A 27,441-nucleotide genomic window follows, 5' to 3' on the forward strand; every position below is an offset into this window, starting at 1 on the left:
GATCATAGGGTAAGTCTATTTTCAGTTTTTTAAGGACTCTCCATACTGTTTTCCACAGTAGCTGCACCAAACTACATTCCTACCAATAGTGTAGTAGGGTTCCCTTTTCTCCACACCCTCTCCAGCATTTATTGTTTGTGGACTTTTTAATGATGGTCCTTCTGAGCAGTGTGAGATGATGCCTTGTAGTTTTGATTTACATTTCTCTGATAATTAGTGATATTAAGCATCTTTTCATGTACCTATTGGCCATCTGTGCATCTTCTTTGGAGAAATGTCTGTTTAGGTCTTCTGCCCATTTTTTGATTGGGTCCTTTGTTTTTTTTTGTTATTGAGTTGTATGAGCTGTTTGTATGTTCTGGAAATTAAGCCCTTGTCAGTCGCATCATTTACAAATATTTTCTCCCATTCCGTAGGTTATCCTTTTGTTTTATTTAGTTTCCTTTGCTGTGCAAGGGCTTTTAAGTTTAATTAGGTCCCATTTGTTTATTTTTGCTTTTATTTCTATTGCTCAAAAGGTCAGTTCTTGGATTTATTGATCAGTAATACTGCTTTTCCTTTGTCCTTTTTTCATTTTGTTAGTCTTTCTTGTCTGTCTTACAATCACTCTTTGTTCTTTTATGAAGGGGATATTATTGGTTGAATCATGGTTCATTTATTTTCCCTTTTTCATTAATACAATTATTTAAGGATGGACATTTACCTCTGAACACACTTTTGGTTGAATGTCATTATTTTCTAATGATGTTTTGGCTTCCTCTTTGATAGAGTGACAATAGCATTATTAAAAAAATTTGGACGGTGGGGAATAGCTCAGTGGTAGAGCATGTGCTTAGCATGCACAAGGTTCTGGGTTCAATCCCCTGTATCTCCATTTTTTAAAAAAAATAATAAAATAAGAAAAGAACTGTTAACAGTGTTTAACAAAAGTTTGTATCTATTGAGATGTATTAGTGACTTTTTTTTCACTGCATTGTGATCAGTGATCACATAATAAGGTCAGATAATTAACTGCATTAGTGGTTTGTGAAGTACTTACTGTTTTTCCTTAGGACAATTGTTGAGATTTCCTCTTGGCCCAGTATATCTTCAGCTTTACTTTCAAAATTCTTTAGGTGATACGTGAATTCTTAAGGGAAAAAGTTACCCTTTGTAGGACATATATTTTAATATTATTAAATTATATCTATTATATAAACAAATCTTTTATATTCTTTCTCCTGAAGTAAATGAATTAAATTATCTGAACATTAGTGTGTGGTTCCATAAGTAACTTCTTTTTTCTTAGTCTTTGATCCATATATTTTGATACATAGATTTCATGCTGTTAGGTATTTATTGTAAATGGTGCCTTATCTTTCAGCTAAACTGTACTTTCTTGTCCTTTTTAGTGTTTTTGTCTAAAATGTTATATTGTTTGCAACTAGTTTTGCCATCCACACATTTGTGGAAGAATCTCTGCCCTTTCTTTAAATTTTAGTTTTTATATTTCATTAGGTAAAAATTACATTTGTAAATAGTTTCAATAATTTTTAAATGTCATTTTTCAAAAATACAATACTGAGATTTTTAAATAAATATCTTACAACAGAGGAGTTATCTCCTTTGACTCCTTGCTGTATGACCTTGACTTAAATTTACTTTACTTCTTCCCTCTGTACTCATTTCTCCATCTTTAATCACATAATCTGGATTTACACAACAGACTAGTTTAGTTAATTTATTTCTTACCATTACTTTTCTTTTCAGAAGAACTGTGTTGAAACAATTCTTAACTGTTAAATTTATCTTAGCGCCATCAGTAAGTCTTTTGTAACAACTACACATTCTAGGATTTTAAATTTTGACTTATTTATTCATCAGGTGAAATGGCTTTTTAAGTTACTTGTTTTATTTTGGTTTTCAGAGTGTGTTTTTAGAGAGGTGGGTTAGTACACTTTCTCAGTCCTGTAAATGTGTGTCTTCTGCATTTACTCATGAAAGACAAGGAGCTCAGTATAGAATTCTTGGGTTTATTTCAATATCTTTTACTGACCTTTTATTGTCTCCTAAAACTAGTTTTGCAGAGAAAGTTTTAGGACAGAAATCACATTTTATTTTGTTTTTTGAATTCCTGAAGAGCAGCTTTTAGTGTATTTTCGTTTGTGTTTGTAATGAAAATATATATATATATTTTAGGATGAGTCTAAGAGGTGCAACTCCTAATAGTCTAAGGGATGCAACTCGGATGAAACACACCGGGTCCTTTCACCCTACCTTGGACATTTTTAATCAAGTGTGATTTTGATTCCTGACGAGTCTGCCATGGGCATCAGAGCTTGGGCCCTGGAGTCTGAGAGACTTAGCTTCAAAGCCCTATTCTTGTTCTCACTGTTATATGACTTTGGGAAAGATATTCAACCCTTTGAAGCCTTAGTTTCTACATCTGTAAAAAGGGAATGATGATGTTCTCTACCTCATGGGGTTGTTTTGTGTGCATGAAGTGAAGTAACATCTACAAAGCACCCAATAGAACATCTGGTAAGTAAATAATGAAGACTCAGTAAATATCAATCCTTAGAGGAGGACAAAGCTAGTATCCTGAAGTGGGTTTCTGTCTTCTGTCCTCCAGGTCTGTCATTTTGTCTTTCCTTGCCATCTCTTCATTATTTTCCTAAACAACATTTGTGGGAAGTTCTTACAGTTGTATTCCACATCATTATTTTGATTTTCCACAGCGTCAACTCCAGAATATCCAAATCTGTATCCATTTACTCCCTCCAGTGCTAACTTTGCTTTCCCTAATACCACTTTATATTCCTTGTAGTCTTTGTTTCTCTCTCAGCTTCTATTTTGACCTCTCAGCTTGCTTTATTTATGGATTGATTCCTTTTTTCTGCACTGTCTTTTCCATGGGCTCCATATTATTGTTGATTTTCTTCTCTCTTCTCTTCTTTTTCCTGTCCCTTGCACTCTCTCCTGTTTCTTTTACTTTTTTTTCTATTCCATTCCTTTCTTTCTGCCTTTGTTTCCATTCTTTGCTTTTCTTAATATGCTCAATGGGAAACTCTGGCTTCAGAAAGGGTGTGATGCTATCCCTTTCTTGTTAGCATCCAGGCATAGACCTACAAATCTGCCATCGAAGAGTGGGCTGAGGACCAAAACCCTTGGTCAACTCTGAGATGCTGGCAGAAATGGGATGCTGAATGATAATGCTGTGAGGACAAGATCATTTCCTTTCCCTACTCTCAAAACTGGAGGCTTGCTGGCTGGTCCCTATAAGCATTATTACCCTGACTCTTCCCCCTTGTGGCCCCTCCTCCTGTACAAGGCAAGATGGCAGTGGAGTAGGTCAGAGCTAGGGCTGCAGGTTCAGACTGCCTGTGGCCAGTTTCAGTCTTGCTAATCATGTGACCCTGAGCAGGATCATTGGACTTTCTGAGTTTTAATATCCTTGTTTCAATAATAAAAGTAATAATAGTACCTGTCCCCTAGGACTGTTGTGAGAAATAAGTGAATAGCACACAGTGAGCACTTAATAAATGCTATCTAATACACTATACTTTAGGAGATACATATTTTAGGAACTATATTTAGCAACAAGAAAATGTGGCTGGTACAACAGGAAATCTGCAAGTCAAGATGTTGGTTTAGAAGCATAAGGCTACCAAGGCCAAAGTCTGTGTTGTTCTCTTGATCTTTTTTGAATGGCTGCTGCAGCTCCAGCCATCACATCCGCATTCAGATAAAAAGTGGAAGGAAAGAATGAAGGAAGATTTCGCATTGCCTGTGGCAGCAAAGCAGAGGTTTTCTCAGAAATGCTTAGTAGAATTGATACAGGAAAATGGGATGTGAGAGGATGGCCATATCCCAGGTCTTGGTTGAGTCCCTGGGACACGCCCTGCCAAGTGAGGGTCCTTGGCTTCATGCAGGAAAAAATTCAAAAGCAAGCCACAGTTAAGTAAAAGTAGATTTATTTAGAGAGATACATACTCCATAGACAGAGTGCAGGCCGTCTTAGAAGGCAAGAGAAACGCCAAGAGGTGTGGGGTCAGGTGCTTAGTTTAAAAGTAGATACACACTCCACGGACAGTGTGGGCCACCTCGGAGGCAAGCGAGCGAGAGGCCACAAGGCACAGTGTTGCTAGTTTTTATGGGCTAAGTAGCCTTATATGGTAACAAGTGGGAGGATTATTCCAACTACTTTGGGAAATAGACTGAGGTTCCTAGGAATTGGGTCACCGCCCACTTCTTGACCTTTTATGGTTAGCCTTGGAACTGTCATGGTGCCTGTGGCCGTGCCAGTCACCATGCTAATATATTATAATGAGCACGTAAGGAAGCACAAGATCTATTCTCCCGCCATCGTGGTCAAAGTCTGTTGGGAGTTGAATTTTCTGCCATCTTGGTGCTAACTGCCGTGTCATTCTTTTAATGGCTGTGTCCTGCCCCTTCCTTTCGTGTCTCAGAATCGCACTTACACTTTATTAGTCAGGTCTCTTATGCACCCTTCACTGGGAAGACATGATTTTGGCACCCTTACATATAGACTAGGGGACAGTAAAAAAATAAAGTTGGAATGTACCCTCTCTTTCCTGCCATAGTTTCTGTTGAGACACTGAAAATAGGGACAGGAGAGATATCAGAGTTAATATATGAAATGCCTTGAAAATAAAAAAGGAGTACTTGTCCAGTAGGAAATTATTTACCTGCTTTTTTAAGCCTATTAGTATTTTGGGTCTTTAATTTGGGAGACAGACAGAGAAATAGGGCTGGGGTTTTGGGGGGGGGTTATTACTTTTTTCCCCCCTTTCCTTCAGGTGACAAGCCAGCTTTGTTTTCTTAATGTAAAGTATGGGAAAGTTAACCATTATTTTTCTCAACCCAGTCACATTAGCCATAGGTTATTTGAGATAACCTCCAAAATTGTTGTAATAGATTTCTGTTCATCTTAGTTGAAAACTTCTTTGGGGGTGTGTGTGTGTAGCATGAAATTTTTAAAAATATTTTTGTTACTATTAAAGTCTAATTATTACAGAGATTGCTAGGAGTTGACATAATAAACTAAGAGTTTCTAAAATAGACGGAATAACATTTACTTAAAATTCTAGAATCCAAAATGTTTAGTCATTTCCATTTAAGTTTAAAATTAAAGCTGAATGTTGAAAACCTTCATTTAAAAACATACTTCTTCAAGAAGAAAAAAAATACTTATTCGATAAGCATGTAGAAAAGGATCATTTTAATTCTTTGTATTTAACAGGAAAAAAAATGAAAGAAAAACACTGTAAAGTAATTTAAGATAATAGTAATAACAGAGCTGCAACCAACTATTTTTGTTGCCTGTCCGAGGATTCAGCTGCTGGCTTTTGAGGTGAGAACTCTGCAAACCCATCAACTGTGTAGAAAAGTTTCAAAAAAAAAAAAAAAAAAAACACCGCTTTAGTCTGGCAGTTCAGTTAGGTGACTACGCGCGAAGTCTTTGGTCTAACCGTTAGTACTTAAAAAGCACTAGGATATCAAACCAAAGAACATTTCAACATCCTCTACAACACATCAATGGCCAACCATCAAAAGGGAAGCTCTTCCTACAAATGGAGAGGATTTGTTATGAACACAGCAGGTACAAACACTTCTTTCCCAACCAGTGAGCTTAACACCTCCACCACTGGCTTTTAAAACCAGTTCTCTCTGACAGGTCTTAGTAGCATTATTCACTCACTAAGCAGAAATATACCAAGGTGTTGAAAATGCTATTTTGTTCATCTGTTACAGAAACTAAAAAACATACTATTAAAATTGAGGAGCATAGAGGAAAACGTAGCTTAATTAAATGGAGATTCATCAAAGGCTAGTATAAATTCAGTAAGTGGTCCTTGTGAATTTTTCTGAGATGATAGGTTGTTCATGCTTGCAACCAAGAATTTGAGGTAATGAATTCGTCTCCACATTTCAGCTAAGAAAACTGAGTCCAGGGAGTTTCAGTAAATTGTCGAGGGTGACAGGCCTGTTAAGTAGCAGGGCGTGATTTACCCCAAGTCTTCCTGACTCTAGAGCACAATTTACACCATCCTCATGTGATTATAAGCTGTGTTTATTATTATTTTTGAGAACAAATTTAAATTAGAAATAAATAACAGGGGCTCGAAGTGTCTCCTTGCAAGACAAGATTAGGTTAGAATCACGTATCTATTCATGCCAGGTGCTGAATAGCCTACAAAATGAGCAGAAAAGAGGGAGTGAGATGTGTCCTCCAGCTTCTTTCCTAGACTTGAGTTTCTCACAGCTTGACTGGCATGAACTTAGGAAGGAAGCTCTCATACCAACACGTTCCGTCTACTGAAAAAGATTTCAAAGTTTGGGGACAGAAATGAGGGTCGGATTTAAATACCAGATTGTGGTTGCACAAAGAGGCCTTTAAGGTGGCTGAAATTTATAGTCCCAGGGTAGTATTCTTGGAGGGAACTGAGTATACAAGGAGAGCCAGTGGAAAGAAAGTTCCATTATTTTGAATTGATTTCAATGCATGTGATCTCAACTTAGTGTACCTCCGTCTGACCACTCATCAGATTTTATTCCATAAACATCTACATAGCAAAGTATTTCAAGGAAGTGATTATTGAGCTTACAAACAAAGTATCATTTGTAAGACTGCAGAAAACTTAATTGATGTCTTTTAGGTGTAATGACAAATCCTACAGAAGGCACTTCAGTTTAAATGACATAATTTTTCTTTGTAAATTAGGGACGATCTTAAGTGTGTTTAGAAACCAAACTTCTCTACCTTTGGTTTAGATGAAATTCAGGGAATCAGTGAGTGGTTTCACAAAAGAGTAGAATAAAAATTTGACTTAGGTGATCTCAGACCCATCTTCTCTTTTATCTTTTCTGCTTTGGTTCAGGTGTTGATGAAGGGGTCCAGGTGATATCAATACAAGTCATAGTTCTAAATATGGAGGCATTATTAGCTGTGTTTTCTGTTACTACAATGCAATTTTAGGCCCAGAAATTTGCAATTAATATAGAACACAGAACAAATGCATTCCCATTAGTGACACATTCCTGCTTGCTGTGGGACTGACCACATGGAGATCCCTTTGGGGTCCTCCTTACCTGACAAAAGAAGACTGATTTCCTTTGTTGGAAAGTCTATTTTATTCTTGAATCATCATTGGCACATGCTAGCTGCACTCAGAGTAATGTTTTTCCCAATCCCTGCAGGCTTTAAACACTTCTGCCTCATCTTGGTTGTTCCAGCTCACAAGGAATCCTTTCCCATAATTGCTGACTGACTTAGCATCTGTACGATAACGTTCTTTTTCTGGTTATTCATTCCCATTTTTCTTTTACACAATCTTAAAGATGAAAGGAGTCTGGTTTTGTCTGGGATTTTTGTTTGACTGTTTAGTAAGTTGGATATTTGATGATTAGCGGTCAGTCATGCCACTTCCCCGTCGGTCTGGTCCACGTAATCCCTCACCATTGCATTAGATGGAATAACTCCTGTATGTAGAGATTGTCTTGTTCAGGAACTGGCCTTCATTATCTGGATTTGCTGTTGCGCCTCTTGTTGATCAATTCTCTTTCTGTAGTAGGATGTGCATCTATTGTCCCCTGGATCAGTTGTCCCTGAAACTACCTATGGTGATAGACCCATCTGGGGTGCGCATTGGGGGAAGATGAGTTCTTTTTAGTAAATGCAGGTGAATCAGTCACTCTGGGTTTAAAATTGGCCCTTGTCTGTAAGGACCACCAAGTACAGGTTTATTCACGTGTGTGCAGAACCATCTGGGAAAATCTTGGGGAGAGAATTTATTTTAATTTAAGTGCTAACAGTCACACTTAGACGTCCAACAAGAAGCGCTAGACAGAATGTCTCTCCCGGGATATGTCCTACTTCTTCTAAACCTATTATCAGGCCCATGAAATGCTTTGAACTGCTCAGAACAAAAATGTAATACAAACACCAGGTAGCGACAGTGACATTAATTACCCTGCTTTTGCTGCTGGAAACTAGCAGTGTTTGGGCAAGGTTCAGCTGCAGTTCCCTGACTGGAGAAGACTTACCTAACCAGGCCGCAAACCACCTCAAAGTGTGAGCACGTCAGGCCAGACAGCACGTTCATAACAAATGTTAAGAACTAATATAATGTTACGACATCTGGTATAAAATATTATTTTATCAGATGAATATGATTTTTTCCTAGTTTGATATCTTTCTGTTACTTTTGGTAGAGTGTGGCCAAGTTAGGCCTTTGGAATGCGAAAACCAAATTAAGATTAAAGAATTTCCTGAATTCGGTGGCAAACAAAAAAATCAGCCAGCTGGATTGAGCGAGACAGTGTGGGCACAAAAACTGTGTGACCCTGAGAACACGACATGCCACACTTGGCTCCCTGACCCAGCTGTCAAAGAGCCACCTGACACAGCACTGTGTTTACCTTGGTGTCACCTTTGTGGGTCCCTCTGGAGATGGTGTTAAATAGTGATTGACAGCATAGAATCAGCAGCCAGGGGCAGCTGGTTTGAATTACGGCTCCACCACTAACCACCTGCATGTACTTGAGTTACTGTGCAGACCTCACAGTCTCACTTTTGTCATCTCCGAAATGGAAATAAGCATTTCACTTATAGCATGTGATTTTTAAGATTACGCAATCATAGTACATGTGCTACGTACAGTGCCTGCCCGTGGCCAAGTGTTCATTCAACGTTGGTTGCTGTTTTGAGGTCATCAAGGGTGCAAATCTTCCTTACAGGAAAAGAGGACATATAAGGACTCCCCAGGACATCTTGTGTATCTTACTGCATTGACAGGTCATTGCCAGCTAGCCACGTTTTGCAGGCATTGATGAATGTGACCTTTTATATATTGTTGGTAATTGTCAGTAATTCCAGGAAGGAGCCTGAGGGGTATGTGGCATAACTCCTGGTGGCTTATGATGAGATTGGTGGTCACCAGGCTCAGAGTTAAAAGAAACTGCTCTTTTTTCTCCAGATTGGTTAGACTTTTGACATTCTTGATTATCGTTTGCCCCAAAGCGTTTGGTGCTTTGGAGGTGAGAGAGGTATTGGTTTTGAGAGGCCAGTAGAGTGTGGGTTCATGGTAGAAGTGGCAGAATTGGGTAAGTTTTAAGGGGTCCTATGTTACTGTCATGGATTGTGGAGTTGACTGCACAAGGCGCTGAGCCTTCCCTTTCTCCGCTTTCTCTCTGTTTGTGGTTTACCCTGTGTTTGATGACCCTCACTGCTACATCATCCCAATCAGCATAAGTGCAAGTAGGTTGTAAAATGTGGATCAGACTTTCCCGTCAATGATGTAGTCCTCTCAGGATACTAGCCACTCGGCGTAGAGCTGTTTCCTAGGCTCATTACTTACCCTCCCACAGGTAGAAACACCACTGATTCAAAATCCGTTGGTTTCCCGTATTATCTTCCTCACTTTATTTTGGTGAAATTCAGGAAATTTTGAAATTCAGTCATCTCTGAAGTTGTGCCTTATTAAATGTCAGAATAAAACTACCTGAATGCCTCCTTCTTTCCATGTGTAGTTTCAATTTCCTAAAGCTAATTTCTTCCTTCTAATTACAAGCACTCCAAGAAGAACTAGTTTTTGCAACTCAGCATGAGAGCAAGTAACTCTCATGTCTTCAGGCTGAGTTGAATGCAGGAGGCTTCCTGAATCTGCCCAAGTACAACTGCTTAAGGTACAAGATAAATGTTCCCTGTTCTGTTATTATTATTATATTTTTAGTGCTCAGGGTCCCTAGGGAAATGGTCTCCCAATGGTCAGAACCTTGTGCTTGATATTTCTAAAGGAATTTGCCCTGGTGATAGGTAGCAGGGAAACGTGTGTTGTTTCTTTTCTTTTCTTTTTTTTTCCCCCTGAAAGAGTAACATTTAAAACGTGAACGTTTTAACTGTGTGTTAAATGTTATTTTAAAATCACTAGGTTTGTTTAGACATATTTATCAAATCCAAGTATACTTTTAGGTATCTTGCTGTTTGCTCAGGAAAAAATAAAAACAGAACATGTTCATTTGAGAAGATTTTGCTTTCCTATAAATAAGGAGCTGGGATGTCTTTCCAGACTGAGTGTTTTTGTTGTCATTTTTGCACCCCCCCCCCCAAATAACTACTGGAAACAGGGAAGGAGATTAGCATCACATCTCAGGCAGAGCTGGAACATCTTCTGTTGAGAGTGGCATTCAGAATTATCCCTGGACTCATTCTCCTAATTTTCCTGACTGCAGGGCCTTGAGTCTGCCGAATTTTTACGTGGATTCAGTATTAGTCAGCAAAGGGACAAATCAGGCTGCTTGTTTTAAAAGCAAAACCTCCCTCCCTTTCTTCAGAGTTTTGTGCCTTATCGGGTTCTAAAATTGGTTCCGAATGAGTGTTGTATCAAAAATAATTCTGTTTTCATCGGTTTCATATTTTTCAAACTCACATGGTTGGGTTTTAATTCCTTAGTGTATAGTCTTGTGTTAATGCAACCTTACAAAATAGTCTAGATCCTACCTTGCGTCCTATGAAAACTTTGAAAATGACAGTAATCTCTCTCTTTTGTTTTTAATCTGAGGGCGTAACAAAAAGGTATCAGAATGCTACAGGACTTTTCTCTCCCCACCTTGTTACTTTTCAAACCACTGAACAGGAGCTGTGGCTCTTAATTTAGCAAAATGATGAACTGTCTACCACTTCTTTTTTTTTTTTAAGTTTTTTTATTGAGTTCTAGTCATTTTACAATGTTGTGTCAAATTCCAGTGTAGAGCACAATTTTCAGTTACACATGAACATACAAACATTCATTGTCACATTTGTTTTCACTGTGAGCCTACTACCACTTCTTAATGGCTTATTATGCACCAAGAACTTTGTTAAGTACTTGGCATTACAGTTGACTCTTAAACAACATGGGTTTGAACTCACAGGACCACTTACACACAGATTTTTTTTCACGAACTACGGATCACATGATCCACTGTTGGTTGAATCCACAGATGCAGAACCGAGGATATGGAGGGCCAACTCTAAGTTATACTCAGATTTTTGACTTCTTGGGGGTCAGCACCCCTAACCTCCACATTGTTCAAGGGTCAACTGTACTTTGATTTAGTTGGTACAACGAAGGAAGGTAGATATTAGCATCCACATTCTGCATGGGGAAACTGACACTTTGAGAAGTCAACTTCACATAGGTAGAAAATGAAGGAGCCAGAATCTCATCACTGGGCCCCCCTCTCATTAGGAGGCCACCCTCAAAAACACATACGTGGTGAGTGTGATGGGAAAATGTCATAACAAGTGAAGCAGTGTGCAGCTCCATCATAGAAAATTAGCTACAGTTAAGACACCAGGTTCTCCCTCTGCCTGGGAGACACCAGTGTGCCTACCTGCCCACATGAAGGGGCACAGAGATTACCACAGGCCCCTGTCACACCTCAAGGAAGGTAGCAAGTCATGGTCTCTCCTCTTTCCAAATGTTCTGCCTCACCCTTTGCAAATACCCTTCTAGAATGAAGGTGGCAGATGAGAAACAAAATACAGCATGATAAATTGCCGATTTCCTAGTTAAGTGAATGATTGTCACACCTTACATTCATGAATTGAGTAAGTATCCAGATTAGAATTTCATGCATCCACTGAATCAAATGCCTTCCAGTAAATAACACGTTCTTTGAATGAGCACCGAAGACTATGTGTATGTACTTGGATTTCTTTTCTGTGTGATCATGACTGGTACTGCAGTTCTCTGAGGAAAATCTCTCACATTCTGTAGTGTCTTTGTGATCTTCAGTGCCATCTGCCACAAGAAACAGGTGTCCAGTAATTTAATATAATAATTATGAATTGCAAACTAAGACCACTCTCAGAGCTGTCTGTACCTGGGTGCCCAGTTTTGGGCTCTGTACCCCATTCTCTTCCTTCGAGAACACTGAAAACGGCGACTTGGGTTCAGTTGAGCCTTTTTCTGTATCCCACACACACATCCAGAACAGTAAACATTGCTGAGTTCTTTGTTAAATTACAAATCAACTGCCTGGCTAAGCAACTGAACTGGGAATATTCCAGAGGCCTTAAGTTTTGACTATAACTTGTAGTTTTCTGAGGATGGGATGCTGCAAGCTTCTGCGCAAAGGACGACAGGGCCAGAACTGGGAGCCCTATTGTTGAGGACACTCGAAATCCTCACTCTTTTAAAAACTTACACTGACCAACATTCACATTATTTCTCAAATTGAAGGTTACATTTTCTGCCTCCCTCAGACTAGTGTCACTTCTCCAAGTTGAGAACAAGAGCGCCATTTGGCATTCGTTTATCCCAAACCCAAACCGCTGACCCTTTGTTTTTAGTTACTTTGCCCTTTTGCTTTCGCTTTTTTAATTTGCTTGTGACTCTCTGCTTCCCCCATCTTTTTTTTTTGGTACAATGATTCTTACCTTGTCTTTCCCCAGTCCGTTTCTGACCTGGAGAGACGTGCAGCATGTTATTGTCAGGACTTCCCGTGCAGGACATTTGAACGCTAATGACTGGAAAACCAATGCTGCTGGTTTTAAGGGTGAGAACTTCTTTCATATTCTGTCACAGGCAAAATATTTTTATTTTTCCCCCATTTTAAATGGAGAGCAGGAAATGGAATCCCTCCAAAGAAACTTTAAATTTTGTGCTGACACAGGAAAAGCTTAATCTCTTAGTTTAAAAAAAAAAAAAGGCAGATTCCTTTTTTTTTAAATTAAAGCAACACATATCAGACAGATTTCCCTGGCTTCCCACATCATAGGTCAGTTTTTTTTAAAGGTAACCAACTTCCAAGTATTGTGGACCTGTGGGGCTCCTCATTCGTTTACTGTTTGCTGTCGTTGATGATCTGAGTGGTATTTGTGACAATGTATTTAAAAATTGCTTACCTTCCGGAGTGATTACTGCTACTTAAGTAGTAACTGTTGTATTTTGTTCACTTGAGGGTAGCACTGTTAGTCGCTAAGCTATACTTTCTATATATTTTGTTTTTATTGTTTTTCCCAAAAACTTCCACAAACAGAAGAACAGGCATAATTCTAAGACAGTACTTTACATAAAGGAAAAGTTCTGTGAAGCTCTGTAATGCACAGTCTGTGCAGGTGTGCACAGCATATGATAAGTGCTGGCTGTTTTTCCCGTGGCTGGTAAGAGATTTTAGTTCCTCAAACTGTCTTCCTAATGGTAACCGTTTTGTTTGTTGTCATCCAGAACATATGCTATAGTAAAAAGAAAGTAGTTATATGAAGCAGAGGTCCTACAGTTTCATATCTTTACTCAGGTTTCAGATAGCCTAAATGTTGATCTGTTCGTCTAAGTTACAACAAAGATTACTTTTTGTTGTATCTGCAGACTTAAATTTGCTCCCACATAATCTTAGTATCATCGTATATCCCTACGGATGAAAAACAGGATTTCGTACCATAGGGAACATCTACTTAAAAATTGAGGTTCTGGTCCTCAGATCATTGGTAATAGGCTAAGTAATCCTGGCCAAGTCACCTCATTTTCCTGGGCCCTCACTTCCCCAACTTAAACCATTTAGAAGCTGAATAATATTATCTACGTATGATATTTTACAGATGATTTTAATATACCCAATGTTTATAAATATTCATGCTGGAAATGTAACGTGTAATTTTGAAAATTATTTGAAAGTAGTTTATTATAGTCTCGTGCTTTGCTGAAACCTATAAATATACCAGGTAACCAGCACCATATATAAGTTCTTTGATTAACTTCTTCACTGAAGACTTCATTTTTAGAAAAAGGCTATCCCTCTGCTCTTAAGTATTATCAAACATCTTTCCATGCGTGTAAGCTATATAATGCAGCACTGCTCAGTGAACATTTAAAGAGTTGTAAATACCTGTTGGAATCATATTTTCTGAAGCCCAAATCTAGACGTTTGGTCCCCAAATAACAGATGTTCTGTGCAGCATCAAAAATACTTGAAATTTCAGTTCTAGAAAATCCAGGATGTAATTTGCCAGATGTATGTTTCCTTTTGATTAACTTCCACATGCTTCCAGCCCGTACTATGTAAATCCGTGTGGCCGAGGGGTGGGCTTTGGAGAGGGGGGAAGGGATCAAAACATAACCTTGGCTGTTTCAACACTGCAATGAACTTCTTAGTAGAAGGTTCACAGACTGAGTACATTGACCTCCATGAAGCTGAGGAATCAACTTTAACCCAAATAAAAGTCTTAGTTTTACTTATTCCTTTTTGGCAACTTAAAAAGAGCAAATGGTTCTAATAAAAAATGCAACTCTTTTGAAAACCTCTGTTGGTTTTGGAGAGGGGGGAAACAGAGAATTTAGACTAAACCACCAGATCCAAACCTGGGTCTGAAGGGGGCTGTACACTGCTTCTGGCAAGGAGGAAAGAGCCTTTTACTATTGCACGTGGCAATATTTAGTATAATATTTCACTCTTCTCTTAGATGGCTGCCAAGAGTAACAATTAAAGTTCGCTTTTTCATAGATGAATTACCCTGAACGGTCTGGACTCCCAGTGGAATTGTTTTGTAATTTTGTTGATGGCAAGACCCATATTTCATCTAAACATGATCATAATATGAAGAATTTTTTTTAAAAAGTTATTTTCTTCCCTACTCTAAGCATTACCATCCCCTCCCTAGTGTCCCACAAATAAAAGTGATTAAGGCAGAGGCTAGCAGGAGAAGTGATATGCTTTGGGGAAGGAGAGAATGCAGGTCACTGGGACTGGAGAAAGATGGGCTGACTTTTTATGGACTAAGAACTGAACGAATAAAAAATAGCGAAGGCTTGGAAGAGGTTCACGCACTGAGAGCTCATATTTTAAATTAGGTCAGCTGGCTTTTGCAAGCCTTGCTTAGCAGAAACACAGGGCCAAATGCTTCTCCTTAGACAGGAGAAAACGGAAGTCGCCTGCAGACAGAAGCCTGCGGCCATCGGTGCCTTCCCTCTTGCCACTCAGCTTGGTCCTAACGCTGAGTGAGATGTAGGCATAAAACGAAGGTGAAAACACCTGTCCTTCCCTGGGCTTGTGTCTGCGCTCTCATGTTGAGCAATTTAACTTGTGTAAGAGTGGGTTTTTTTTTTTGTTTTTTTTTTTTTTAATGAAACCATGAGGATTTCACAAATTTCTTGGCAGGTCCTCTTCTGCAATAAGGACTTCTGTATCCACAGCAGAATTTCCTTCTCAGCAGGTAAAGCAGAAGCAGCTCAGAGTAGTAGCCAGTTCAGTTCCGGGGTCTTGCCATCAATAGACTTGATAATCTTAGTCCTCACTGATAACTTCAGAGATGCCAACACCCTATAGAACAGTCTTCCCCAAACCCTGCCAAGTGCATTTCGCACAGCGTCCGTACCTTTCTTCAGATCTGCCTGTGTGTGATACATCCTAGGCAGAGAACAGAGCAGATGTTGTAGGAACTAGATTGGTGTGGGTCTCCCCTTAAGGCAGACTATCCACTCTTACCCACGTGTGTTAGGGGCCTGGATTCCTGGCCCCTGGAAGGGGATTCCTTCCAGAAGCAGCTGCTGGCTTCCTGTTGACTGGCAGGGAGAGATTGCATTCAGGCAAGGAATGTGCCCTGGAAGAACTGAAGAATGTGGCTCTTGACTGACTCCTCTGTGTGTTTCTCTGAGAGTAGGGTTGCATCCTGATGAGTTGGGTGCAGAGAACTTTCTCCCCCGTCTCTGTGCTCTCACTGCAGTCGCACTTTATAAACGAGCCTATAGTGAGGTCGGTTCACAAGGAAGGGAGCCACTCATCGACATTTTTATGCTAATGGTACCTTAACTTTTAATAACCTTAATTGAACTAAGATGATTCTGTCTTGCTGCTTCTTTAATAATAATAATAACAACAACAATAATCTTTATAATATAGTTAAAATATCTTTTGTAGAAGGTTTGTTTTTTTAAATAAACACAGTCCAATGAATGTGTACCTGTGAAAACTAACTAAATGTTATTTTGACTTGTTCATCTTGTGAATAATCCTAGCTAAATTTCAGGCAACACCTTTTGACTTTAAACTCCCTCCAGGGATAGCTTCTTTAAAAATAAATGGAATAAATATCACGCACCTATCGCGGAACCTACCTGAGATTATGCATGAGTATAGGAAAGTATTTGTATGAGGCCAGATGAACAGATGTGGTATTTGCCACTAGAGAACTAAAATCCAAATTCCAATATTTTGCTGCTGACCAACATTTGCAATATGCCAGAAGATGACTTTGGCATTAAATTGTTTGTTGGGTTTTTTTTTTCCAGTATTATTTCTTTCCCTCTTGATCCCTTCCCTTTCCTCTTATGACAAGTCTTTTCTATTTTTTTTCTTTTCTACTCTTTTTAAAACCTCCTCATGCTCCTTCATATACAAATCAGCTGTAGGAGTGAGGACTTTTGCCATCAGGGTGGTTTTCTTCAGGGAATTTAATTGATACTAATTGATTCTTCATGTATTTATTCAAAAATATTCCCTGTGCACCTTCACAAGTGGAAGTGGCCCCAAAGAGGAGAAGGGGGAGGAAATGCCAGGGACCCCAGGCCACTGCCACCTGCGCTGGCTGTGCTGTAACTGACGCAGAGAAACAGCAGTTTACACTGCGCTCTTCTCTCCATTCAGTCCAGACAGTCTGCCAGGTCATGATGACAGAAGCATCGATGCTGCTTCGCTCACCATCTTAAAATATAGCTCAACCTGAGCAGTGGAAGGCACCTCATGAGAGACGGTCTCTTGGGGGGGGCCGTGGACATTTTGACCAGCTCTGTCTGTGCACGTGGAATCTGTGGGTCACAGAGCCATGCTGAGGACTTTAATCCTGCCTTCTAGTATCCATGGCTCGTATCTTCTCAAGAAGAACTTAGCTGTTTGTTACAACCCCCTCCCCTCTCCTGCTTTAATCTGACAAAACTGCAGATTTACCACCCCTCCCTCCCCCAGTCTCCTGGGCTGTGCTGGCTGAGTCTTTCCTCATGTCCTGCTCCCTGGTTTGCGAATGCAAGTATAAAAAGTATCATTGAACGCATGCAACGTCGGTGTGGTAGCTTCTGTCGAAGTGTGTGTATTTGGGTATTGTGACTTGCTATTATACAGTTAAACTCTCTTAAATCTAGGAACAGGAATAGACGTCAGATAATAAATTAGGAACTTCTGTCATCTTTACTAGGCGAAAGAATGAAAAAATGTCATTGAAAGTCAAAAATGACAACTAAGTGAGCGAGGTTACCACGCCTTCCATTTCACTGCCCTCCCAGACTATGTAAGTCTCTTTGTTTCTACCAGCATGTTGCTGAAGCCCCCTGTCCCCACTGACTCTTTCTCTGACCACAACTAAACTACTAGGCTTTTTTTTTTATTTCTAACTGATTTCCCACCATGGGGAAAACAATTGACAGTCTAACATGACTTCTTAGCCTCAAAGGCCCCTAACTTTTAATAACCTTTATTACTTTCAATTACCATCATTTTATTTCCATTGGTAGGGCTGGTAATTTTAAGATGTTCCAGTATATTTTTAATACCTACCTGTCTTGCTTTCAGTTTGTAACACTTATTAAAAAGAATTAGTAGTGCTGAAACCATTAAGCATGCCATTTGTTGAATTCAACTGAAGGTTTTGAAATGTGGGGGGTTTTTGTTGTTGTTGTTGTTGTTGTTTTTTGAGTGTATTAAGTGCTGTCTGATGTGTTACCATTTGAAAGGGTAAATCTGTGTTGTATTTTCATATTTCACTGCACAAATCATATTTTATCTTTGCCACTTAGCATGCTGATGTGATGTTGGTAGCTGTGATTAAAGCTACATAATGTACCTTAATTGGAAATCTGCACATCATGTTTTTGAAGAAAGGTCAAAATAAAGTGTCATCCATCCGGTCAGTGTCAGAGGCGGGTATTAGAAGCAGACTTCGGTCCTGATCCTACTTGCAGAAATAAGACGTTTAGTTCTTCTCTTACGATGCAGAGAAGGATGTAAACACATTGGATTCCACCTAATATAATTTGCTCCCTAGAAGTGCTACCTGATCTTCTGTCAGGAGTCTATGTTTTATCCCATTGTGCTCTATAAACTCACACTCATTTAATACATATTAACTTACAGTCTTTCATTTTTGTATTCATTGGTCATTGATTATATGAGCTTATCTTCTTGCTCATTTATGGAGAAAAAAAAGGTGTGAATCATGCATAACTTAGGGATTTTACCTTTATCCTTTTGTCTGATGGATGAATTTTTCTACCTTGGAGCAGAAATACAGAACCCTCAACAACAAACTGCTTTGGTCATTGCTTAATCTAGAGTCTTGTACCCAAAACGTCTCCTTGTTCCTTCGGAGTGCTCCACTCATGCCTACTAAATATGTGAGATAGATGTAAAAGTATTTTCTAGAAAGGAAAAATGTTTTCTCCAGCTGGTCTTTGAATGATAGTATTAGGTTTATTAGACTTTGAGGGTGTTTTGTTTTGTTTTTTTCCATTTCTAAAAACGTAAGTTTTAAATGCATGTGGTTTCACACTTAAAATCCATCTTCAAAATAGAATTAAAATGATGTCATGCTTATGACTATTATTTCTTTGCCAAGTATAATTAGCTAATGAGGGGGATTATGTTTGGAGTAGTTTGTGACTTTGCCGCAGTCTTAAGAATGTTAAATTCTAGTAGAGAGTCTGTTGTTGGTATTTTCTTTGGTTTTTGAGGAAGCCAATTAAAGTTTTTGTATCTTGGTTTCTGAGAATGTGGGTAACAAATAACCAAACATAATGAGAAGGCTGAGTTGAATGAAAAATGCTTTGAAAATGGAAAATATCAAATATGAAAAGAGTCTTAAAAGTGTATTTCATATGTCACAGCTTCCTATGTGAAAGGAGGATAAAAATAGGGAACTATGATGTGAATTAGAATGCTGTTTGGTGTTGAAATTAATTGAATTACTTGAGTGGACGAGAGAAAATGTATTAAGGACTTTTAAAGGAAATTATCACGGTGTGTCTTCCTATCATTTATCCCATAATCGCATATCAGTGACTATACTATAATCGTATGTCAAACACAACTATACTTAAATTCTGTTTTGCAAATTAATTTTAATGTTTAAATATCACCTTGACTTCAACCTGCTAAATCTTGAAAGTTGTAATGAATTGTTTCAACATAGGAATTAATGACAGAAATCTGAACTGATTGTAGCCAATGATGACCTATCAACTGTTTAGTATTAATATAATTAAGCTGTGAGCATAAAATAAGATTTTTTAACAATATGCTAAAGTTTGTATACTTAAGAGAGAGATGATGTCTCTTTCTGCGTAATCACCTGACGAACTTCACTTTCACTGATTCTGATGAGGCTAGACTCTATCCTTCGTGGTAGCAAAACCTGATACTTTGTGTTTACAATTGATATTTCAGGCAAAGATAAAAACCATCAAGGCCTAAACCTGGTAAAATACAAAGGGTGATGAACCAGGGCCAGTGCTGTTTTCAGGCCAGAAGTGTGTTGTGACTATAAAGTAATGAAATGGATTTCTCTGAATCACTAATAATTGGATTCTGAATCCAGTTCCAAAATAAAATACCCAAAAAAGATTTATGCCAAGACAGCCTGACCAGAATACACAGACACATACATACATGCACGTTCTCTTACAGAGGCTTTTAAAATTCAACAGTCTTTTTTGTAATTGAGGGTTTGTTTATTTAAAACAAAAAACTCACTCAGCATAGTGGTTTGGAGCATGGGCTCAGTCAAATAACCTGGGATTGAATCCCAGCTTTGTAAACAAATAAATAGCACATCTGGTAATCCACAGTCTTAACTTCATTGGAGTAAGTTTATCTATGATAGGAAGCACCACTTTAAGTGTAGAAATGTATACATCTGTATAATCATCATCACAATCAAGGTATAGAACATTTCCGTCACCCCCAAAAATTATTTTGTGCTCTTTTCTCATCCTTTACCCCCCCACCTTATGCAACCAGATACATTTTCTGTCACTATAGATTAAATTGTCTTCTGTAGACTTTCATATATATGGAAATATTTGAAACTGGCTTCTTTCTCTCCGTATAAAATTTTTTAAGGTTCATCTATGTCATTAAGTATATGAGGCGTTTATTCCTTTTTATTACTAAGTAGTATTCCCCTATAGAAATATACCACAATTGTATAATCATTCACTTTTTCATAGATGATTTTAGTTATTTTTATTTTTGAGGTATAGTTGATGTACAATATATATAAGTTATAGGTGGAAAACACAGTGATTCACAAGTGATTTTTAAAGGCTATACTCCATTTATAGTTATTATAAAATATTCGCTGTCTTCCCTGTGTTGTATAATATATCCTTGTAGCTTATTTATTTTATACCAAATAATTTAGACCTCTTAATCCTCTACCCTTGTTTTACCTCCCCCGTCTCCCCACTGGTAACCACTAGTTGCGTCTCTATATCTGTTTCTTTTTTGTTATATCCACTAGTTTGCTTTATTTTTTAGGTTCCACATATGTAAGTGATATCAAACAGTATTTGTCTTTCTCTGACTTATTTCACTTAGCATAATACTGTCCAGGTCCATCCACGTTCTTGCAAATGGCAAAATTTCATTTTCTTTTTGTGGCTGAATACTATTCCATTGCATGTGTGCATGTGCGTGTATCACATTTTCTTTATCCAGTCATCTGTTGATGGACACCAGTTGCTTCCATATCTCGTTAGTTGCAAATAATGCTGCTAATGAACATTGGAATTGCATGTATCTTTTTGAATTAGTGTTCTGGAGTTTTGGGATATATACCCAGGAGTAGGATTGCTGGATCATGTGGTGTGTTTATTTTTAGTTTTTTGAGGAACTTTCGTACTGTTTTCCACAGTGGCTGCACCAATTTACATTCCCACCAACAGTGTACTAGGGTTTCCCCTTTCCAAGGATGATTTTATTGTTTCCAGTTGGGGATTCATCAGTAAAGCTGGCATGAATATTCATGGACAAGTCTCTGCGTGGACAAATGACAACCTTTTAAACATTACACGGAAAAGGCCTAATTTAAACAGAGACTTTGAGGAGTAAGGGAGCAGTCCAAATGGCAAACCAGATGAGCGGTTCAGGCCAGGCACCGGGCACATGCAAAGACTCAGTCAGGGAAGAGCCCGGAGGCCATCGTAGCTGGAGTGTGCAGCAAAGGGAGGAATGAGGAAGACAGCGTCACACGAAGAATTGAGCACAGTTCTTCCTCCTGAGGAGGCACTCAGGGAAAACGGTCATCTACGTGTTGTACGTCATTCTCATACAACATTTAATACTGAATGAATGAGCTGTTAATATTCTGTTCAGATTTTTGTTTGAGAAAAATGGCACACATACACACACAGCTGTGCACATTAAATGCTGTGTGCAGCTTAAGAGTGAAACGAGCTTCACTCTTCCTTGGAAATACTACATTCATGGATTTCTTGTAATTCTTCACCCCTCATCCCTGTAGTTGGTTTATCTAATTTGGGTTCTTGTTCTCATTTGCCCATGATTTTCGTTGATGATTCTGGATAAAGGGTTAACTTCCTTATTTGTGTTCTCCGCTTTCCTAGTGGACTGCTTGGATTTCAGTGAACAATAGAGGGGCTCGAAGGTTTTGAACAAAGCATGATCTGCTGATCATGCATGAGTTGTACTTAAGTCACACACGTAACCCAGAGGAGAAGCATGTATAAGTAGAATGAGAGGGCAGACAGGTGTTTGAGAACCTTACAGTTGCTACTGGAAACCAAAACTCTATAGAGTAGTTAATTCAAACACGGAGTATCTTTTGTTTGTGTTTCTTGGAGGATTGGGGTTCAAACAGGATGAGACAGCTTTGGTGAGCAGAAAGGAGAAGTTCACAAAAAGGGCGGGTGTGGTGTGATGAGGGAAATCATTTAAAAGAAACTGAGAGCAACACTACCTGAATCCTAGAGTTAGGAGTTATCATGTGATTTGAAAATCATTTTGGAGCCACTGCAATGCTTGGAGAAAGTGAGTTGGCTAACAGGAATGACTTTCAAGCAAGTTAATTCTGGTTGCTTTGATGTCAGTTTTCTTTTTTAAATTGATGGGTGTGAATCCATTGGTCCGATGGCATGTGCTATAAAATGACACGCCGAGAAGAAATTGGCTTGCTAAACTGGATGGAAATGCTCTTGCAGTGATCCTTTTCTGTCATTTTAGTATGCAGTTGTGTAGTCCTGACCTTCAGGACTGTGACATTCAGTGAAATTTTTTATCATCTCTTCGCCTCCTTCTAAATGAGGAGAGTTACAGTGTTGGCATATAGAATCATCTTTGGTAAACACTTTTTTAAAAAAAAGAGAAAGAAATGCATTTTGAAATGGATCTTTAATAAACTCAGGGCAAAGAGTGTGATGACAAGATTGCTTCTTGAAAAATGTCAGGCCAGAAATTGTACTTTGAGAAGTTTTCACGGATTTCCTTTGACCAGAGTCTCTTTGCTGCTTAGTATTGTTCACCATGACCTTCAGGAAGCCACATAACTTCCAATATTTGAATTTTTTTCACATACAGTTGTGATCTTGGTGTTTGCCATGTCACTTGGCAGAGATTTAAAGAAAGCAAGGGACATAATTCTGGTTAGCCTCTTAAGTGGCTGTGAGACTCCTGCAGGTAGGATGACAGAAGCATTTATAGTTTATAAATGACTTTTTCTCTTTCTTAAGTTTTACATTAATATTCTTTTTCTTGGCCATGAAGCAAACTGAGAATCATCTGTCATCCTAGGAAGCTACATGACTTTTATGAGTCTGCCAGAGGCTACAGTGTGTTTGCTTTCTTAATATACTGTGTGGGATGATTTTATCTGGAAATCTTCTACTTTTCTTTTTGTTCTGCCCTCAGAAGTGTCTTTAGAGCCAGGGTAGAAGATACATGTGCAGCTTTGTTCCAGAGTTCAATATCGTGCATCTCAGAAGCCTAAACTCCCACTAAATTCTAGCCACTTCTGACTAATCAGAGGAGATATCTAAAAATGCCAGGAATACCCACCTTGCATGATAGGGCTGCCATAGTTTGTTGCAAAGGTTATTAACTCCACAAGAGAATCAAATGCAGAGGCTGAGTGAAGACTGAAATCTGGTCTGTGATTTACTCACCAAGCCCATACCCAGAGTGGGATGATATCCACCTAAAGAAAGAGGCATCTGTCTCTAACGCACATAGGTCCCACTGGCCAGCCCTGTTGCGTGGACTTCTGTTGTGATTTCTCCCACAACTGTCTAAGTCACAGGTATCTTTTCAAAGGTATCTATCCAGAGATGGTCTTGGTCATTTTTAACCTTCATCTGTCGCTTTGACCTTGACATTCATAGAACCTTCGTTAGCAAAGTAGCTCAGTGTTACTGCAGTCAAATAGTTTTCCACTATCTGTTTAATCACTATCTTTGTCAACAGCCCTCTACACAAAGTTTGAACATAAAATCTTAGAATTCTGAGTGGGTGTGTTAAGCACAAATCTATTTTTCTCTTTCTAGTCTTTCTACATTCTCTTCCTTCTTGTAAGCAAAGATGACTGATGCTTCATGAGTTCAAATGTATAATTATTTCATATGGGGCCAGTAAGAGAAGATTCATATTTGGGGTGATGAGTCCTTATAAAACTTGACATAAGCAGGATGCAGGCACACAGGCGGAAGGCAGAGGTGAATAGGCTTTATTTGATATTTCCATGATTATCATCAAGCTGTCTGGTGAAGGTACTTCCAACAGGCCATTTCTTTTCCACCGAGGAATAAAGCTTTAAGTGTGGAAAGGAAAAATGTGATTGAGGTGCAGAGGAGGAACTGTGTTATTGAAATTAGTACATGCCTATCAGTTTGGGCTCTGGCATCAACATTCCAAGCACAGACTAAGGCACCAGTCCTTTGTCCCCCATCAGGGACAGAGGACTCTTAACTTGCCGTGACCACACTGAGATCAGGCCAAGTGGGCACTGTGGCCACTGCAAAAACTAGCTCGGGATCAGTAAGATAACCCAGATGATCAAGAGGATAAAGGGGGCCTTCTTACATATTTCTAAAGTACAATTTTAGTAAAGATGGCTTAGCCCCCATTTTTTTTTTTCTATCCAGAGAGATGTTTATATTCTTGCCAGTGTCTCCAACATAAACCAGACCCAAAGATAAATCCTGAAAGTTAATCCTGCCCCAGTTCTATGCATAACTTCCTAAGGCCACTGCACCTCGGAAGGTAGGGTTACACACACCAGGCGATCACTTTGCAGAATCCATCTGGATTCATCTTCTGTGAACTCAATAGATCGAGACTTTTTTTTTTTCTTAGAACCTCAATTCAGACGCTTTACGCATGTTCACATCTTGCTAGCCTTAGGCATTTCAAAGCAATCAAACTTCTATCACCCATCCCAATAATAGTTTCAACAGGCTTCATTTTATGGTGTTAGACCAGAAGATGTCCACTCTGAAGTTTCCAGACTCATCTTTAAAAGAGCCAAAAAGAAGGGTATTGTGATCACGGCTGGATGTGAACTAATGGGAAGTTGCTCTCTGCCACTCAGTGCCATTCTTCCGTCTGTGCTTGCCTGGTTAGCTGTAATTAAAAAATAAACAGCCTCAGCAAGACTATAAAATAAAGCATCTTTTCCATATTAATAGTATCTTCTCACTCATGGAAAACCCCGATAGAAATGAGTGAAGAAGGTCGTTTCTCAGCAAGAATAGGGGAAAGGGTTATGGGCCAGATGTTAACTTTCCTTCCAAACCTCACATGTTTCTCTTTCTGCACATGATATTTTAATGAGTTTTGAAGAAGAGAACAGTTTTTATGCAGCTGATTTGCAAATGGCAGAGAGGATAAAAATGTTCCAGTGTTCATTTATGATATGTAGATAAATTTCCAAAATGTTTCCTCCCTTTGCTACTTTGTTGTTCTGAGGATTTATGATTGATTTAAGTACCTTAGTTGAAAGAACATTGTGTGTCTAACAGACAGTTGTAATCAGTGAGCACCTATGTAATAGATCAAGATTTTGTATTGGGATTAAGTCCTTGTGACTTTAGGCAAGTTCTTTTAATGTTCATGAGACAGTTTTTTCAGCAATATAATGTGAATAATACTATCTTGCTAATAGAGTTGTTATAAAGATTTCATTAGCTAATATATAAAAATAAATGCACATGTAAGGTACTTTTGCTTCCCGTATAAACTTTCTTCTAGGCATCTTACTTTGGGAAGCATGCTTGATGCATTAAATGCACTTCAGTTGTAGAGGCAGTAAGATTAGGAAATAGATACCTGAGTGCATTTGCTGTTTTCAGCATTGTAATTGAGCATGATTTTGCATCTCAACAAATTTTGATTGTATCCTAAAAAGGTATAGAAATTCACTCTTTGAGTGATGTGTATCCAAAGAAAGAAATATCTAGACCAGCCTGTGCTTGAAAAATGAAGATTGTGCATCTATAGATTAATTAGGAGAACTTTATCCACCTCAGATATTTTTATAAGAGAAGCAAAATGTTTTTGGTAACCTGTATGAGAAGACATTGGTATGATCTTCTGTATAGTCAACTTACTCCTAGCATGAGGGGAGGGCATTTGTGAATCATGCCTGTGAAGACTCAGGCCTTGTGTTGGAGACACTAGCCTAATTAACCAGGCGTTAGTTAGTTAATCAACTGGGCTTGCAGGAAAGACTCTAGCCCTAATACCCTAAGGTTCTCAAAGCGGGGTCGCTGAACCAACAATATCGGCATCACCTGGGAACTTGTTAGAAATGCAAATGCTGGGCCTTACCTCAAAACTGCTCATCAGTGGGGTCTACACAGTGTGTGCACCAAACAGGTCTTCTGAGCAATGCAGATGCAGGTTTGGGAACCATCGTCCCAGGTTATCCACCGTATCTAAGGAATTATCTTCTCTCCTGGTCACATTTGAGTGATGCTAATGAAGTGCCATCCTTAGAAAAAATGGTAAAATACTCTCTCAAATGACTTTTTCCCCTCTGCACTTTGGATAAGGAATCCTATGTGTGAAAGTTGCTCTCAAAAAATCTCATTCCCTGTTAGTCACTTAGCCATTTGCTCCCAAGCTGAATTCATTCCCCTTTCTGTCTATTGAACCATAACCCTCTGTTTTCACACTTTGCATTCCCCCATCTTGGGGGTAGGGGGACTTTTCCATTATCCTCCTGCCTTAGTTCTGTCCTTCCTCACACAACTAAAAATTCCCACCAAGTAGTCTGAATTAGCTGCTTCCATGTCCTTATTGTTTAGTCTCTCTGTAAGTTCCTGCCATCTTGTTTCCATTTCCACCTTTAACAGTGAAATTACTCTCTGAGACTTTCAACCATTCCCTGCTTGCCAAATGAGAGGGTTCCTTGTTTTTCTCTCGGAGTTCATGCTTTTGATCTACCCAGTCCAGATCTGTCTTTCCTTGCCTTTTGTGATGCAAAGATACAGTCCTGCTCTTCTCTGACACTTTCCTGAGTCCTTTCTCTCCCTTTCTTTCACGTGGGCCATGCCCTAACCAAGATCTGTTGCTCAGAGAGCTCTGGAGGGAGAGCACGCTCCCCCTCTCCCTCCCTCCCTCTCCTCATTCCCTCTCTCCCTTTCTCTCTCTCTGACTCTCAATTCCACTTTCACATCCCTGCCTTTCTTTCAGTTAGAAGTACTACCTCCTTACTAATGATTTTCAGTTCTTCCATCTTCAACATTGACTTCATCCATTACCAATCCAGAACCTCTACACAAGTCTCTCCTTGTGTCCTTTAAAACTCAGAACTTCCAAAACAGAACTATGGGTCATCTTTTACAAAACAACTTCTCCCCTAAACTCACCTCTACCATCAGAGAGAGCCTTCTCTAGATCACCCTGTTCACTCTGACTCAGCATCCTGCATGGTATGAGTTGTGAAATTTCATTGCTCCTTTCTTATCTGATCTCTTATTTCGTTGACCCCTTCCATAACCTTCTTTATGGTCTCCCATGCCTGCACCACTGAAGTTACTAGTTCCCGCCTCAATCCTTCTGCCCGTTCATATCCCATATACCAATGCCAGGTGAGTCTTTCTAGAGTATCAATTAAATGATGCCATTTCCTTGGTTGCTGTCTACTCTGCCACATCCAGATTAAATCCACCTATGGGATTCCAGGCCCACACATCTTGCTTGAGAAAGCCGCTACTCTGCATATCCTGGTCTCATAATTTTCCCCATGAATTATACCTCCATGAGTCCAGCTCTTACTCAGGGATGTAAGAACTGTCTCAAGTACTGTTTCTTCTAGGAGAATATGTAGCCCTCATAAATGGCCTATTCTGAGATTTTATGGAAATTTCCTTATTCTTGTCCCTTATTTGAGTCTAATGTAAATGAAAAGGATGTTCATGCAAAGCCTTACCTAGTACTTGAAACTTAGAAAGGTAAGTG

At 39.0% G+C, this 27,441-nt stretch overlaps 1 protein-coding gene across 2 annotated transcripts in view; it reads left to right on the forward strand.

Annotated features, from left to right (window-relative positions):
• PCSK5 (proprotein convertase subtilisin/kexin type 5) overlaps nucleotides 1-27,441 on the forward strand; it is a 413,695-nt gene that overhangs the window by 207,842 nt on the left and 178,412 nt on the right. For both annotated transcript variants that reach the window (XM_031449902.2, XM_010978064.3), the window contains exon 10: nucleotides 12,440-12,543. In XM_031449902.2, coding sequence (XP_031305762.1) covers nucleotides 12,440-12,543 — 104 coding nt within the window. The remainder of the gene's footprint in view (nucleotides 1-12,439; nucleotides 12,544-27,441) is intronic.

This window comes from Camelus dromedarius, chromosome 10 (assembly GCF_036321535.1).
Source record: "Camelus dromedarius isolate mCamDro1 chromosome 10, mCamDro1.pat, whole genome shotgun sequence".
In the NCBI taxonomy this organism is placed as follows: Eukaryota; Metazoa; Chordata; class Mammalia; order Artiodactyla; family Camelidae; genus Camelus; species Camelus dromedarius.